The sequence below is a fragment of the Telmatherina bonti genome (genome assembly GCF_933228915.1).
Source record: "Telmatherina bonti genome assembly, chromosome: 5".
Taxonomy (NCBI): domain Eukaryota; kingdom Metazoa; phylum Chordata; class Actinopteri; order Atheriniformes; family Telmatherinidae; genus Telmatherina; species Telmatherina bonti.
In genome coordinates this window covers 22,238,027-22,251,645 of record NC_136623.1, presented here as the reverse complement: position 1 = coordinate 22,251,645, position 13,619 = coordinate 22,238,027, and the positions used below count along the sequence as shown (strand labels likewise).

The 13,619-nt window shown below is 37.5% G+C and overlaps 1 protein-coding gene across 1 annotated transcript in view; it reads left to right on the top strand.

The window, feature by feature from the left end:
- Positions 1 to 176: 176 nt before the first annotated feature.
- LOC306755709 (uncharacterized protein) overlaps positions 177 to 13,619 on the top strand; it is a 30,760-nt gene continuing 17,317 nt past the window's right edge. The window contains exons 1-9 of the mRNA XM_079240207.1: positions 177 to 327; positions 480 to 592; positions 679 to 825; positions 949 to 1,098; positions 3,575 to 3,684; positions 3,786 to 3,909; positions 6,260 to 6,352; positions 7,000 to 7,068; positions 12,675 to 12,728. Of these exons, the coding sequence (XP_079096333.1) occupies positions 261 to 327; positions 480 to 592; positions 679 to 825; positions 949 to 1,098; positions 3,575 to 3,684; positions 3,786 to 3,909; positions 6,260 to 6,352; positions 7,000 to 7,068; positions 12,675 to 12,728 (927 nt within the window). The 5' untranslated portion in view covers positions 177 to 260. The remainder of the gene's footprint in view (positions 328 to 479; positions 593 to 678; positions 826 to 948; positions 1,099 to 3,574; positions 3,685 to 3,785; positions 3,910 to 6,259; positions 6,353 to 6,999; positions 7,069 to 12,674; positions 12,729 to 13,619) is intronic.

Genomic DNA, 13,619 nt, shown 5'->3' with positions numbered 1-13,619 from the left:
CATAAAGCACGGCACATATAAAGTATCTGATCATAATTATTATATTCAGTGTATTTATTTTATTTTTTCAATCAAAGGCCTCTGGTTTTATGTCCACCACAACCTTCCGTAGTAGAGAGGCTTGAACACTTAACGCATGCGCACTGTATACTCCAGCAGTCCGTCGTTGCTTGCTTTCCACGCGTGTGTTGCATTTGGGCGTTGCGAATAGTGTTTTTTTTAACTAACAAGTTCTGTGTTTGTCGAGAAAATTCTTCATTATGGGAGGTCAGGCTAAGGGCAAGAGAAAAAACAAACAGAAGAATAAAGACAACCGTCCAAACAGGGGTCAGTGGTTTAATCATGTAGCTTATGATGAAAACAAAGTACAATTCATATGCCTAATATCACATCATTTGGGTTCAACTTAACATGACTAGTTTTCCAGTAAACCCAATAAGACTAACCTAATGCCCCATGTACACTCTATGTCATCCTAGCAGAAGCAGGATTTGTTGGTTTGACACCCCAGGAAAGGATGAAACTAAGAATGCACGAGAAAGCCAAGAAGAAAACGGCTGAGAAGTACTCTGTACAGCAACTTCTAGAAAAGGTTGTGTTTTTTAAAAACATATCCACATCAAGTATAATATTCATTATTTGACTATGATAACATATTAACTCTTCTTTCGTGTTCAGACAGAGGAATACATGGACAGCTTTGATTTTGAGATGGCATGCCTTTTCTGTCAGCGAGCATTGGATGTGGACCCCAACAACCTGCAAGGGCTTGACATGCAGGGACACATTCACTCTGAATTAGGAGACACACAGAAAGCTAAAGAAATATCCTTGTTTATATTTCATGATTTTGTATACATGTCAGAAGCTTAGTCACTGGAACTTTTCTATTAATTTTTTATTCTTTCTGAGACTGATGGCTTTAGCCTCCTTGACCAAGTCTCTTAAGTTTTTCTACGTGCAGTGGAGCTGAGCCCAGATGTAGGCCACAGCAAGTACATGTACCTGGGACAAATCCACACAGGCCAAGAGGCTGTGGACTACTACATGAGGGGGATACAAGTCCTATTGTCTGCACTGGAGAAACAAGAAGCAGCAGTAAGTGAATAGACATTTGCAAGTCCCTTCTTGTTTAATATACAGATGCTCAACATGAGGCTGAAAGCTAGTTTATGTTGTGAGCACAAGATGGTGCTATTGGTTAATATTCAAGGTAAGTGTATGTATCTCTGGACTTTTATTTTTCATCTTTGCAATGTTACTTAGTATCATGGTAATGAAGACATAGTGGGTGATGCTATCAATCTTAACAACACCTCATAGTGCTACTGCTACACAAGGCTGATAATAAAGTCAACACTATGACATGAGTAATGACAAATTTGTAATGGCCTTTCAAGCACACAAAGTTTAGAGTTAATTTTTCATTAGCGAACTTTGATCATTACATTATTCAAAAAAGTTAAAGAGATTTTTGGGTTGCCTTGTTTAAAAACTAATGATATACAGAGCCATATGGATGCTCTTGCTACGACCTTCAGAAATGCTCACTACAAGGTGGCATCGCATCACCTGAGAAGGTATATGTATATATATATATATATATATATATGTATATGTATACATATATATATATATATATATATATATATATATATATATATATATGTATATATATATATATATATATATATATATATGTATATGTATATATATATATATATATATATATATATATATATATATATATGTATATGTATATATATATATATATATATATATATATATATATATATATATGTATATATATATATATATACATATATATATATATATATATATATATGTATATATATATACATATATATATATATATATATGTATATATATATACATATATATATATATATATATATATATATATATATATATACACATACATATATGTATATATATATATATATATATATATATACACATACATATATGTATATATATATATATATATATATATATACACATACATATATGTATATATATATATATATATGTGTATATAAAAAAAAATCTCTTCCCTCGTCCACCCTCCCGCCTCCCCTGGCTGGGGTGGGTGTTTGTTCATCTCAAGCTCGGGTCCTCTATCAGACCTGGAAGCTTGGTCGTCCTATGCGGTATCTAATGGTGCCTTTCCACTAGCACCTACTAAGCACCACCTGTTTCCATCATTTCCATTACAGCTGAGGTACCCTCAGTGTGGGATGTGAATGCCATGCTTTACCTGCTGCTTGGTTTATGGCTTGCACTCAAGAAAATATTTTATGACCAGAGCCAATGAACCCTTTTGGTGGGAAAGCCATTGTGCTGTTTCTCACTGGTAGTACCAAAGCTTTTCATCAGTGTTTGCTCTTATGATTCATCCTATGGTGTCAAATTCTGGCTAGTGGTAGCCTGCAAACTGTACACATCACATTGCCAGCCTGACTCCACACTGCCAGAACTCCCAACGGGGTGCTAAAAAATGTGTCTACTTGGCCTGGGAAGATCTTGATGGAAACACCTAATACCCAGGAGCGGTGAGGGGGAGGGCTTAGTTGGTGCTAGTAGAAAGGCGCCATTAACTGTTCCTCCTCTGGATGGAGATGTCTGATGTTTTTCCAGGTATCTGTAGAGCCACTTCTCTCCAGTGTGGGAAACACAGCCCCCACTGCTCCAATGACTACTAGTACTATTGTTGCTTTCACTTTCCAGGCTTTCTCCAAGTCTTTCCTTGAGTCCTTGGTATTTTGTCAAGTTTATTTTGTCCAGTTTCTCTTGTTCCTTTTTCTAGATATGGCCATCATTGGGCATGACTACATTGATTACAAGGTTGTTCCTCTGTTGCTTACAATGTTACAATGTTGACCATTACCATTAGATGGGTGTGCATCTGACACTCCCACACGATCTTTTCCTTTTCATTCTCCACCACCTTGGGAGGTATTTCCCATTGTGACTTAGTGCATCTTTGCAGTCCTTCATTCCAGCTTTAGCCAGTGGCAGGACTTATTCAAATCTGCCACTTCACATGTCTGTCAGCGATGCATCCCAAACTGGGTTTTTTTTCCTGTTGAGATGGTTCCTCCAACTCCTCCTCCTGTAGCTAATGCCTAAGAGATTCAGTGAGTACGTCCTGTCTGGGGACCCTCTTACCCATGTATTCATGGAGTCATTCATTTAAAGCAATTTTTATTGACAAGACTAACCAATGAAGCTTCTCATGAAGTCTCAATAATTTGTCACAATGACTTAGCTTTGAAAACACCAGGATCCTTAACAGAAGCAGAAAAGGGAATTTGAGAAACAGTTGGTTTTGTTATTAATACTCTGGTTTTCTACTTGACATGATCATTTTTCTTATTGAAAAAGTAACTATTCAAGTTACATTTCTCCTTGGAGTAAAACATGGTTCCTTTGCTGTGACATTGTTATAAATAAAGCATCTGTGTAATAATTATACTTTGGCAAAAATTTGATGCAACTAAAAAAGGAAATAGAAAAGAAACAATAAAAAATGTTTTTTGTGGATTCTCTGCAGGCTCAGACCGGAGCTGCTGCTCTAACAGACGAGGACCATGAGCAGCCTACAGCAAAGGACGTCAGTGTAGCCTATTGCTCCCTTGCTGAGATTTACTTGACCGACCTCTGGTACCAAAGCACAATGAGTTGCACTCTTCCCACTTACAAGGCCTTCTCATGTTTTATCTTTTCTAATGTGTTGTGTTTTGCCTTTCTGTGTGCGTTTTTAGTATGGAAGAGGGAGCTGGAGATAAGTGTAAAGAGTTCATTGAAAAAGCCTTACAGTATCACCATGATAACCCCGAGGCTCTCCAGCTTATGGCCAGTTACCTGTTTAGTACAGATAGAAACCAGGTCAGTCCACACATGCACACACACTTCGGATGAGTTATCACCACATTAAAGCAGAAATCTGCTGAGTTAATTATTCTGAGCAGATTGAATTGTAGGCCATTAATCAGCAGATGGACACTTACATTAACTTGAACACACGCAGATGGGTCATACTAATAGGAGTGTTAATTACTGGGCAGATCATTGAGGTCATATTGTCATCTGATAAATAGAAAGAAATGAGGGAGCAGCTTGTTGAACTCAATTTTAGGAAAAATGTGATAGGAACTTTGCGCTGTGACAAGCTTGACAACAACCTCAGACAAGTATTTTTGTAATATATTTTAAAATTTTAGTCGATTTTAAGTAATTTGGACATTCCAGATATATTTAACTGTTGCTTCTTTTCTAATTAGTACAATCATAAATAACATTAAGGATACATTTATTTAAACATTGTTTAGTATTTGAATGAATGAATAAATGAATGCCTTTATTTTGGTTTAAAATCCCAAAGTAAAATCATAGTTTTACAAAATATTCATCAGTCAGCAACCGAAAAAGGAATAGGCTGAAGCCCCAAGGCTTATTTTTGCCTATCCTATTCCATCATTGAAGTTATTTACAATAAAACGTTAGTACTGATACATCACAAAAGAAAAATAAAAAATCAAATTCAATCAAACTTCATTATAACCTTTTATGATATTAGATTTTAAAGTGTTCTTGAAAATTAACATTTCACATTAAGAATTTCACATCTTTATGTCATTGTGTAGGCCATTCCATAATTTTGCGCTCAAAACAGACAAACACCTGTACTTGACATTACTTTTTGCTTTGGAAGTTAAAATTAGTGACCTTAAGTTGTATGTTCACTGCCTTAGTTTAAACATTTCATGAATAGAATCCGGGACTATCTGATTAACCACTCGAAACATAATTTCTAATGTTATTGAGTGGACATCTTCCAGGAATTTTATTGTTTGAGATCTTATAAAAAGCTGATTTGTAGAGTCACAGTATCCAGCTTCACTTGTTATCCTTCTAGCCTTATTCTGCAGTTTAAATATTGGATCTCAGCTTGTTATATACATTTCCTCAAATTTCAGCATGCGTCATTTAAAGGTGGAGTATGTAAGATTTTCAAAATTGAAAAAAAAAAAAAAAAAAAAACTAAAAAAAAATAATTACAATCATAATTAGATAGTTTTTTAAAACATGTAGGTTCCAGTCTGTCCATATTTGATGTGTTATTAAATTACAAGTTTATTTAATGACAAAGACCCTTTTAAAATATTTGCCTACCAGTAAAAAAAGTGCTTTTTGTCATTTGTCATTAATTAAACTTGTAATTTAATAACACATCAAATATGAACAGACTGAAACCTACATGTTAAACCAACTATCTAATTATGATTGTAGTTATTTTATTAGTTAATGCTTTTTTTAAAAATATTGAAAATCTTACATACTCCACCTTTAAGGCATCACAAGAGAAAAATACAGCAAATGAAGGCATGTCTTTATCAATAAATAATAAATAATATAATTTGGCTTTTGGATTAACTTTAAATTGCATAACTATATGTGTAATCATTCAGAGTGATAAGTGTTGTCATTCTAAAGTCACTCGTATTGATGATATTTTTTTATTTTTATGTCTGTCATGTATTCAGCAGCATTGGGTTTACTTTCTGATGGCAGCATAACTCAAAAGGTTTGAGAGGTTTTGATGTCAGTTTTAAGGAAATCTCAGAAAACAAACTGCCTGGATCCAGAAATTTCTTTAAAGGATTTGTTGCTATGAGGAGATAATTTAGGATAATTTCACCATTCAAGCTCCTAACTTCTAAAAAACAATATCACAATTTAATGAAAAAAAAAGTCTTGTTGAAAGTCTCCACTCTCTGAGTCCTTCTAGTAAAAGATGGATTTTGTAAAACCTGATCAATTTAACTTAGAGTTATCAGAAAGACGGGTCCTCACATCAGTGCTGAGGTGGTTCTGCAATACCAACTCTAACCTTCAGGGGTCAGACTGGTACCAGCCACTTTCTCAGGACACAACATCCTCTCACCAGCATTTATTTATTTATTTCCTTTATTACTTTGGTAATAATGAGCACTAATTAAATTGATCTAAAATGAATCCAGAGGTCATTGGTACCTGTGGGTAACCTGAGAGCCTGTCTGTAGAAGTCAAATTGTATAAGAGGATTAGTCTCTAGCAGTTGTGTACCTGCAGGACAACTGCATGTACATACACGCACACACACACACACACACACATATATATATATATATATATATATATATATATATATATATATATATATATATATATATATAATCTTTTTTTCTGTCTTTAGGAAGGAAAAGAGTACCTGTTGAAAAGCGTTGGACTGTGGCTACCTGCACAGAAAGAAAGTGCATCTTCCACCACCACCGAGCAAGATGTGCTGGTAAGTTGGTACTTTGATTGTTTATTTATTTATTTTTTTCAGCACACCCAGTGGCAATATGATCTCAGTTTATTTTTAAAGCTCTTTCAACTAATGGGATTGTCTCAGTGTGCTTTGCAGCGCAAGCAGACACGAGGACACCAGTAGAGATAAAAAAAAAAAAAAAAGAGAGATAATGAAATGAGGGATAATACAAAATAAAAGATGGAACAAATACTTCACAAACCTCTGTGCTTATTTGTCATTGTGTGTGAGGAGGAAGCAGACATGAAAGGCAGCACCAGCAATGGCTTTGCAGAAAAAGAAAAAGGTGGCAGTATCAAAGCTTGCACGGGTACTTTATATTTCCAAGGAAATTATAGTTGAGCTAACATTTAGATATTGAACAAATATAATATAAAAAGGCTTTGTGTGATGGTTTGATGGAAAAGTCACGGTGACTCCGCTGCTATGACTCTTATCTTCAGGAGCAGGTTGATCTGAACACATCCTGCTGACACTTTGTCTCTGATTAACAGCCACATAGCTGCAGAGCATTTTTGCACCCTGAAATTGGATGGCGCTATTATCAGACAAAAGGATGTTTTTGGTTGCTCTTGTAAACACACACTTTATCGGTGGTCATATGCCCTTGTCTTCCTCTGCAGAATGAGATCCCTCCGTATGAGTCCCGCATCACCACGACCAAACTGCTCATTGAGGCAGAGGTATATGAGGTAAAATGTTTGCTTTGTGTTATGCTCGCAAACACTATGTTTTGGTTGGGTTTGTGTTTCATGGTGGGAGGGCGGCCTGGCATTTGTATGTGTGTAGATGTTTGTGTGTTTTCTTTGCTCGTGAATAGCACCGAAGGTGGGAAGGCCATGCCTGGTCTTTATGCCCTCCAGAGCTTGGTGTCAATAATTGAAGAGTGGTATTTACAGAGAGGGACAGGGGTGAGGGGGTGCACGGGGGAGGAGGAATGTGGAATAAAAAAAAAAAAAGATAAAAGGGAAAAAGAAAAAACTGAAGCTATGTTTGATGGATGGATGCTGGATCTCTGAAGAAACACACTCGTCTACTAAATCACTCATCAATTTCTAGCACAAATGGCCTCAGATTTCAGTTGAATGCTAAAAACTACTGACGGTCATTAGAGCTTGAAGCCATTTTCTGTGGTTACTGCCACACCAACAGCAGAGCAGCAATTTTCTGTTGTGATCCAATGATTAATTTTTAGTCAATCTTGTTGGGTGGTTTATGGCTATTACTGACAGGAAATGAGAATAAGTGTCTTTTTTTTTTTTTTTTTGCACCTCTCACACCCAAACTGCTCAGTTGCAGTTATATGTTGGCGTGTGTGTGTGTGTGTGTGTGTGTGTGTGTGTGCGTGCGTGCGTGCGTACGTGTGTGTGTGGGAGATGGGCTGTCAGGTGTATCAGTAAAATGACAACGTCTCGGTCCATAGTTTCTGACACATCGTTTGTCTTCATCCTCCTCTTGGTGTCATGCAGCCTGAAGCCCAGGCTGCACCCGTGCTCACTGCTTTTTAATGTCAAATATTTTGCCATGCACACAGGCATGAATATGTATATACTCATGCACAATTTTGACCAGATTTGCTTTTTGCCATTCTCTGTTTGGAAGTTTCTGATGGCTGTGTGGAGGCTGTTACTAGTAGGTCTCCCTCAGACTTGGACAGATTTGAAAGGAGCCTTCTCTTTTCTGTTTACTTCATCCTCTCCTGTGTCACACATAGCGTCTCATACACTCACTCTGGTGATTGGTACATCTCCCTGTTGACTTAAGACTGACTCACAATCCTAAACTGTGTGTGAATCTGTGTTCTATGGTCTTGAAGGCTACATTTTTATGTGGGTCCCTGAACACGAGTTACAGATTTTATGATGGTCTTCCGGTTTCGGCCAAAAACAAGATAAATATATTTTTCTCAAGTTGCATTTAAAGGCAATATGTAGTAACTTGTTTCAAATATAGTAGAAAAATAATATTGCTCTCAGGCGTTTTGTTTAATTGGAGTGCAACCATGTGTATTGTCATTTATTTTGTGTGAATTTGAATTGAAGTAACGTAGGCAGTTTGGCCAAATCATCTGGGAGCCTAAAATGATCTTTTTTTGTGGAGAAGGTGTCATTCATGACAGATTACATAACAAACAAATTAAATGTTTAAAAAATTATGTACAGTGTTGGATGGGATGTTGTTCTTTTTATTTAGTTTTTTTCTTCAGTTTCTGTGTGCACTGCAAGGTCTGATCATAGGGTAAAATAGCTGAAATGCCCAACCAGAGGAAGGTTATCTGCTGTGTTGAATGTTTTCCACTTGCGAATCATCTTTTCACTGTAGAATGATGGAAACTGTTTGGAAATGGTCTTATAGGCATGTTCAGATTGATGTGCAGCAACAGTTGCTCCTTTTAAAATCATTGCAGACCAATTTCCTCCTTGACACGTTAAAACACACAGGAATGCTCTAAACCAGTACATTTCTAATACTTCTAATACTTGATGATAATAAGTTTTTCAGTGCATTTGGTTCACAGCACCTTGCTGCTAATTACTCCTAATTCTGGAGACAAGTAAGGGTAAAATTTAGTTTATTCACCACTGCTTTTGCATTGGTACTTGGTTTTTACCATGTCAGGTAATTTATCCTCATGTGTAAAACTCATAATTAAAAGGGAGTGTAGTCTTTTTCATGTGACTGTAGGTCACCAAATTTGAGCTTGTGCAGTGAAGAAAAGTGTGTACTTTTTAAGTTTAGGTCTGACTGACAAAGAAGCACTGGAAACAAAAAATTAATAAAATAAAATAAAAATACTTTCAGTTTATTAGCTAGATTCACATAAAAGCTTGACATGATAGTAAAGCTGTCTGAAAACCTGTGATGGGAGTGATTGAATGTCCCTGAAATAAAGCAGCTTAAAAGTAATTTAATCCTTGAAAAATTAATTATACAGTAAGTTAGTTCATGAAGTTGCAGATATTAGATGTTTCCCTGTTGCAAAACCTGATTCAGATTAAATGGATGTCTGACAAGCTCTGCACAGGTCTGCTGTTGAGCCGTTCATTTCAGTCAGTTGTGTTGAAACGGGGAACCCTGGAAAGTCTGCAGGGCAGTGGGCCTTCAGGGCCAGAGTTAGGGATCACCGCATTCATGGAAATGTCAGTTTTACATCTCCTGCTGTTCTTTTCTATGTTGATTATGAGCATATGAAGCTAATTCAAAGTATTCCAGAGTCATTATTGTCAAAATGAGGCAATTAATAAATTGGTTGAATAACAGTTGATTTATTTACAGTCTTCATTATTAATTTCAATAAATTAGCCTCAGAAATGAATTGGTTTTGTCTTTTGACATGGAAGAGTTTTAATGCTGTCTCTGCTATATTTGTAAATTACTTTGAAGTCGAGTTGGTGACTGTAGACCAGGGGTGTCAAACTGCAGTCCTGGAGGGCCGGTATCCTGCAGGTTTTTGTTGTCTCCATGCTCCCAACACACACCTGACTGACATCCAAACAGGTTGACAAGAAGCTACTGGATCCATTGATTTGAATCAGCTGTGTTGGTGGAGGGAAGCAACAAAAACCTGCGGGATTCCGGCCCTCAAGGACTGGATTCCGACACTCCTGCTGTAGACAGACAGAGATGAAAGTTTGAGTTTTTTTTTTCATTATGTTTTATGATCTAAACTACTGAGGATAATTATTACTGGTCTTACTATTTTATTGTTCCCTTCTGTTCAGTGACAAGATTCGCACTTTATGTAATGAAATATCCTGGCTGTATCGGCCATAGCACACAGATCTGAATCTTAAGATTTTGCCAACACTTTTTTTTTTTTTATCCTCTCAGCTTAACTATGAATTTTTGTAGCCTAAATTTTGGCTTTTTGTTTCACACTGATGTAACATCTTGACTTAATGGGGTTTCCTTTTTTTCCCCCCTGTTCTTTGCTGTTGTGTTTCAAAAATGTGTTTTCTGTTTGAATAAAAATGTTTTCCATTAATAATGCAGCATTTGGAGATCAGTTTTCTCTCTTGTCTGGGCACACAAACACACACAGAAACCATCACCATCACACAGCTCCACCACTGAATTACTTTGTCTCACAGCAGATGGACAAACTCTTAGGCGGACTGCCTTCAAGGTATCTTTTAGTGTAGTTGTGACACATGCTTGCGGGTATTTCAGCAGATACTCCTCTTGTCGTTGTCACTCTTGTTTTGCCTCTATTTATGTCCAGAGTATTTCTGTCCTTAAATGTATTTCAGTGCATAGCTTGTATATCTTATATTGTTTGCAAGCAAAGTTTGCACCGACATCTCCAAGATTTATTTACTTAAGTGTAGATGTCTCTGTGTGTGTATGCATGTGTGTAAGAGCTATGGCTCACCCTTGGTTGTAAAGCGATTTGTCTTTCTCCTGCCTGTGCCGTACGCTCCGGTAAAATAATTCTGTTAAACAGAATTGCCTGAAGATGACACACACACACAGACACGCACACAAACACAAGCGGAAACTGCACCCGCACACACTGGACATTTTAATTGAGTTCCTCCCTGGACTGCTTCTTTTTCTTTTTTTCTAACCCCCCCCCTAGATATCTTGAAATAAATAGGACAACATGAACATAGTGTCTTTGGTGTGTGTGTTTGTGTGCCTTTGTGGTGCACTGATATTATTCATAGCCATTTTCACAATGTTTATGAAGATACTTTCCTGCACCTTCTTTCTAATTTTCTCCCTTTTTTTTTTCCCTTTCTAGCAGCCCTCTTCTCTCTTATCTTCATGAGAATATTAATCTTGTTGTTGTTTAGAGCGTGAAGCAGCTTAAGAATCTCTGAATCTTTAATCACTTGCCCCTGGGGTGACCAGTGTAGTTAGGAAGTTGGAGACAGTGTAATGGTTATCATTGCTCACTTATTCCTGCTCCCAGTTATCTCTTGTTCTATTTTTGTTGCTCCAAAACTGCCTCTTCTATCAGTTGTTTAATACTGACATAGATCCCCCCCCCTTATCTTCTATATCTGGTGTTTGGCTCAAGCTAGTGGGTCTGTGCTTGAGTTGGAGTCAAGTAGATAATGCTGACACCGGGCACGAATCCATTCTTCATCAGTCGGGATTAGGTGTTTTTTTTTTTTTGTTTGTTTTTTGTTTTTGTATTTTTAATCAGCAATTAATTAATGTAGGACAATGGAGTTTTCAGCTTATAATTAGTCCAGCAATCAATCAGTTGACTCCCTGACATGCACATTTGTATATTCTTAACGAGATCCTCTCAATTAACCTGACTCTTCTTTACGCTGCTCAGGGAGCCCAGCTCTTTATCGTCACTAGAAGCGTCGGCTTAATGAAAAGGGAGAAGAACTCCAAAGAGCAGGAGGGGTGGAAAAAAATTGGGAAGTTCTCCAGTTAATAAGGCTGCCTTAACAAGAAACAAGTGCTGCTTGTTGTGCTCAATGTGGTGTGCAGCTTTGTGATTGTGTGTGTGACCGTGAGGTGGTGTGTGTGCACCTGGCAGCTACGTGCATGTCTTTTATTCTTGCCCTTCACCACAGGTGATTGGCTAACAGTCGCCTCCAACCTGAACTTGACAAAAATCAATATATCATCACCTGGGGCCTCGCGCATAAAAGCACACACACACACACCAACCGCAGGTTCCACATGGAGAGAGACGGCGGAAAACAAACACGCAGCCCGCTTTAGTCAAGGTCTGATTTCTGTAATGGAAACTTCCCACTGACACTGCTATGACAAAGGTCACCTAACATTTAATTCCTTTGACGCTTCAATCCACCTCTTCACTGCGCAACAAAGAGGAAATCAGAAGAGACCAGGAGAGGAGGAGGAATATGGACGGTGTGTCAAATCTTTAGGTTTCTCATGCATCATGTGGAGTAGACGGTGGGTGTTTAGAACATATTGACAGTCTGTATATAGATTAAAAAGGCTATCAAAGACAGTGGCTGTAGTGACTATCGACTGTGTGATAAACACTGGTAAGAGTGTCTATTGACTGCCATGTCCCGTTGTCTAGTTGGTATTGATGACACTGTGTATGGGATTCTGACCCCGTGGGTGCCTATCAGACCCTCTGATCACTCTGATTGATCGAGCTGCCTGGAAGATGCAAAACACGGCAAGCAGCAACAGTACGCTCCTCTGTGCAACATTAGCACAGCGGAGCAGACTGTTAAAACCAAATGCATTTGTGCAACATAAAACTGTGTTTTCTCTACAACTGTTACACAGATGGCATTTTGCTTTCAGATGTCCGTCTCAGTTTCTTACTGCTCTTCTTCTGTCCCTGTTCTAGATGGCAGTAGATGTGCTGGAGTGTCTTCTGGAAGAGGATGACGAAGTTGTGCAGGTAAATAGAAAACTATTGTTTGGCTGTTTTTTTTAAAAAGTTTGTTCTGGTCACACTTAATAACTGTGCACATGTCTTAATCCATCCCTTATTTCTTTGTATAATTCTAGAAAAATAAGTGCAGCTATTTCTAAAAAGCATGCAAAGGCATGAAAAGGCAAAATAAAAGAGATTGTTCAATTTTTCCAGTTGTATATTCTTAAGTAGTCTCATGATAAGTTCTCCAGGTTTCTTGATGAAAATACACATCTAGCCTCTCATTTTGCTCTGCCAAAATGATCCTACACTGCTTCCGTATTGTTGAAGCCAGGGCTCTAGGATTGATTCATTGCCCCATAAGACCTATTGCCACTGATTTTCAGTCCAGTTCTATGACATGTCATAGGACATGTCATAGAACTGGACTGCTTTGTGCACCTCGCTGAAGTGCTTTTATATAAAGCATTTTAAATTGTTTTGTACATGAAATGTGCTGTACAAATGAACCTGCCTCCTTGTCTACTGATGACTAATTTGGACTCAGACTGTACTTTGAGCTCTTTCCAACCAATAGAGATGTGATCGATCCGATGTTGACTCGTGTTTTATCTCTTGCCCTGTCCCTTTCTATCTTTCTTTTCCTGTCTTCCTCCCATAATGTCATCTTGTATTTATTTGCTGAATTAGCCATGGTGTGTGTTCCGAAAGGCTAATGTGTTGACATCCAGTTGCTAGCATGTGCTGGGGCGCATAATGCAAAAGTTGGTTGTAAAGTGGCTCAAAAGAAGTGTTAAAGTTAAAGTGTTACTGTGGCTCAGAAGGCTACTGGGGAATTATGCATTTATGTGTGCGTGTGTATATGTTTTTTTCCATCATATATAGATATATAGTGTCCTGGCTTGGATCATGGTT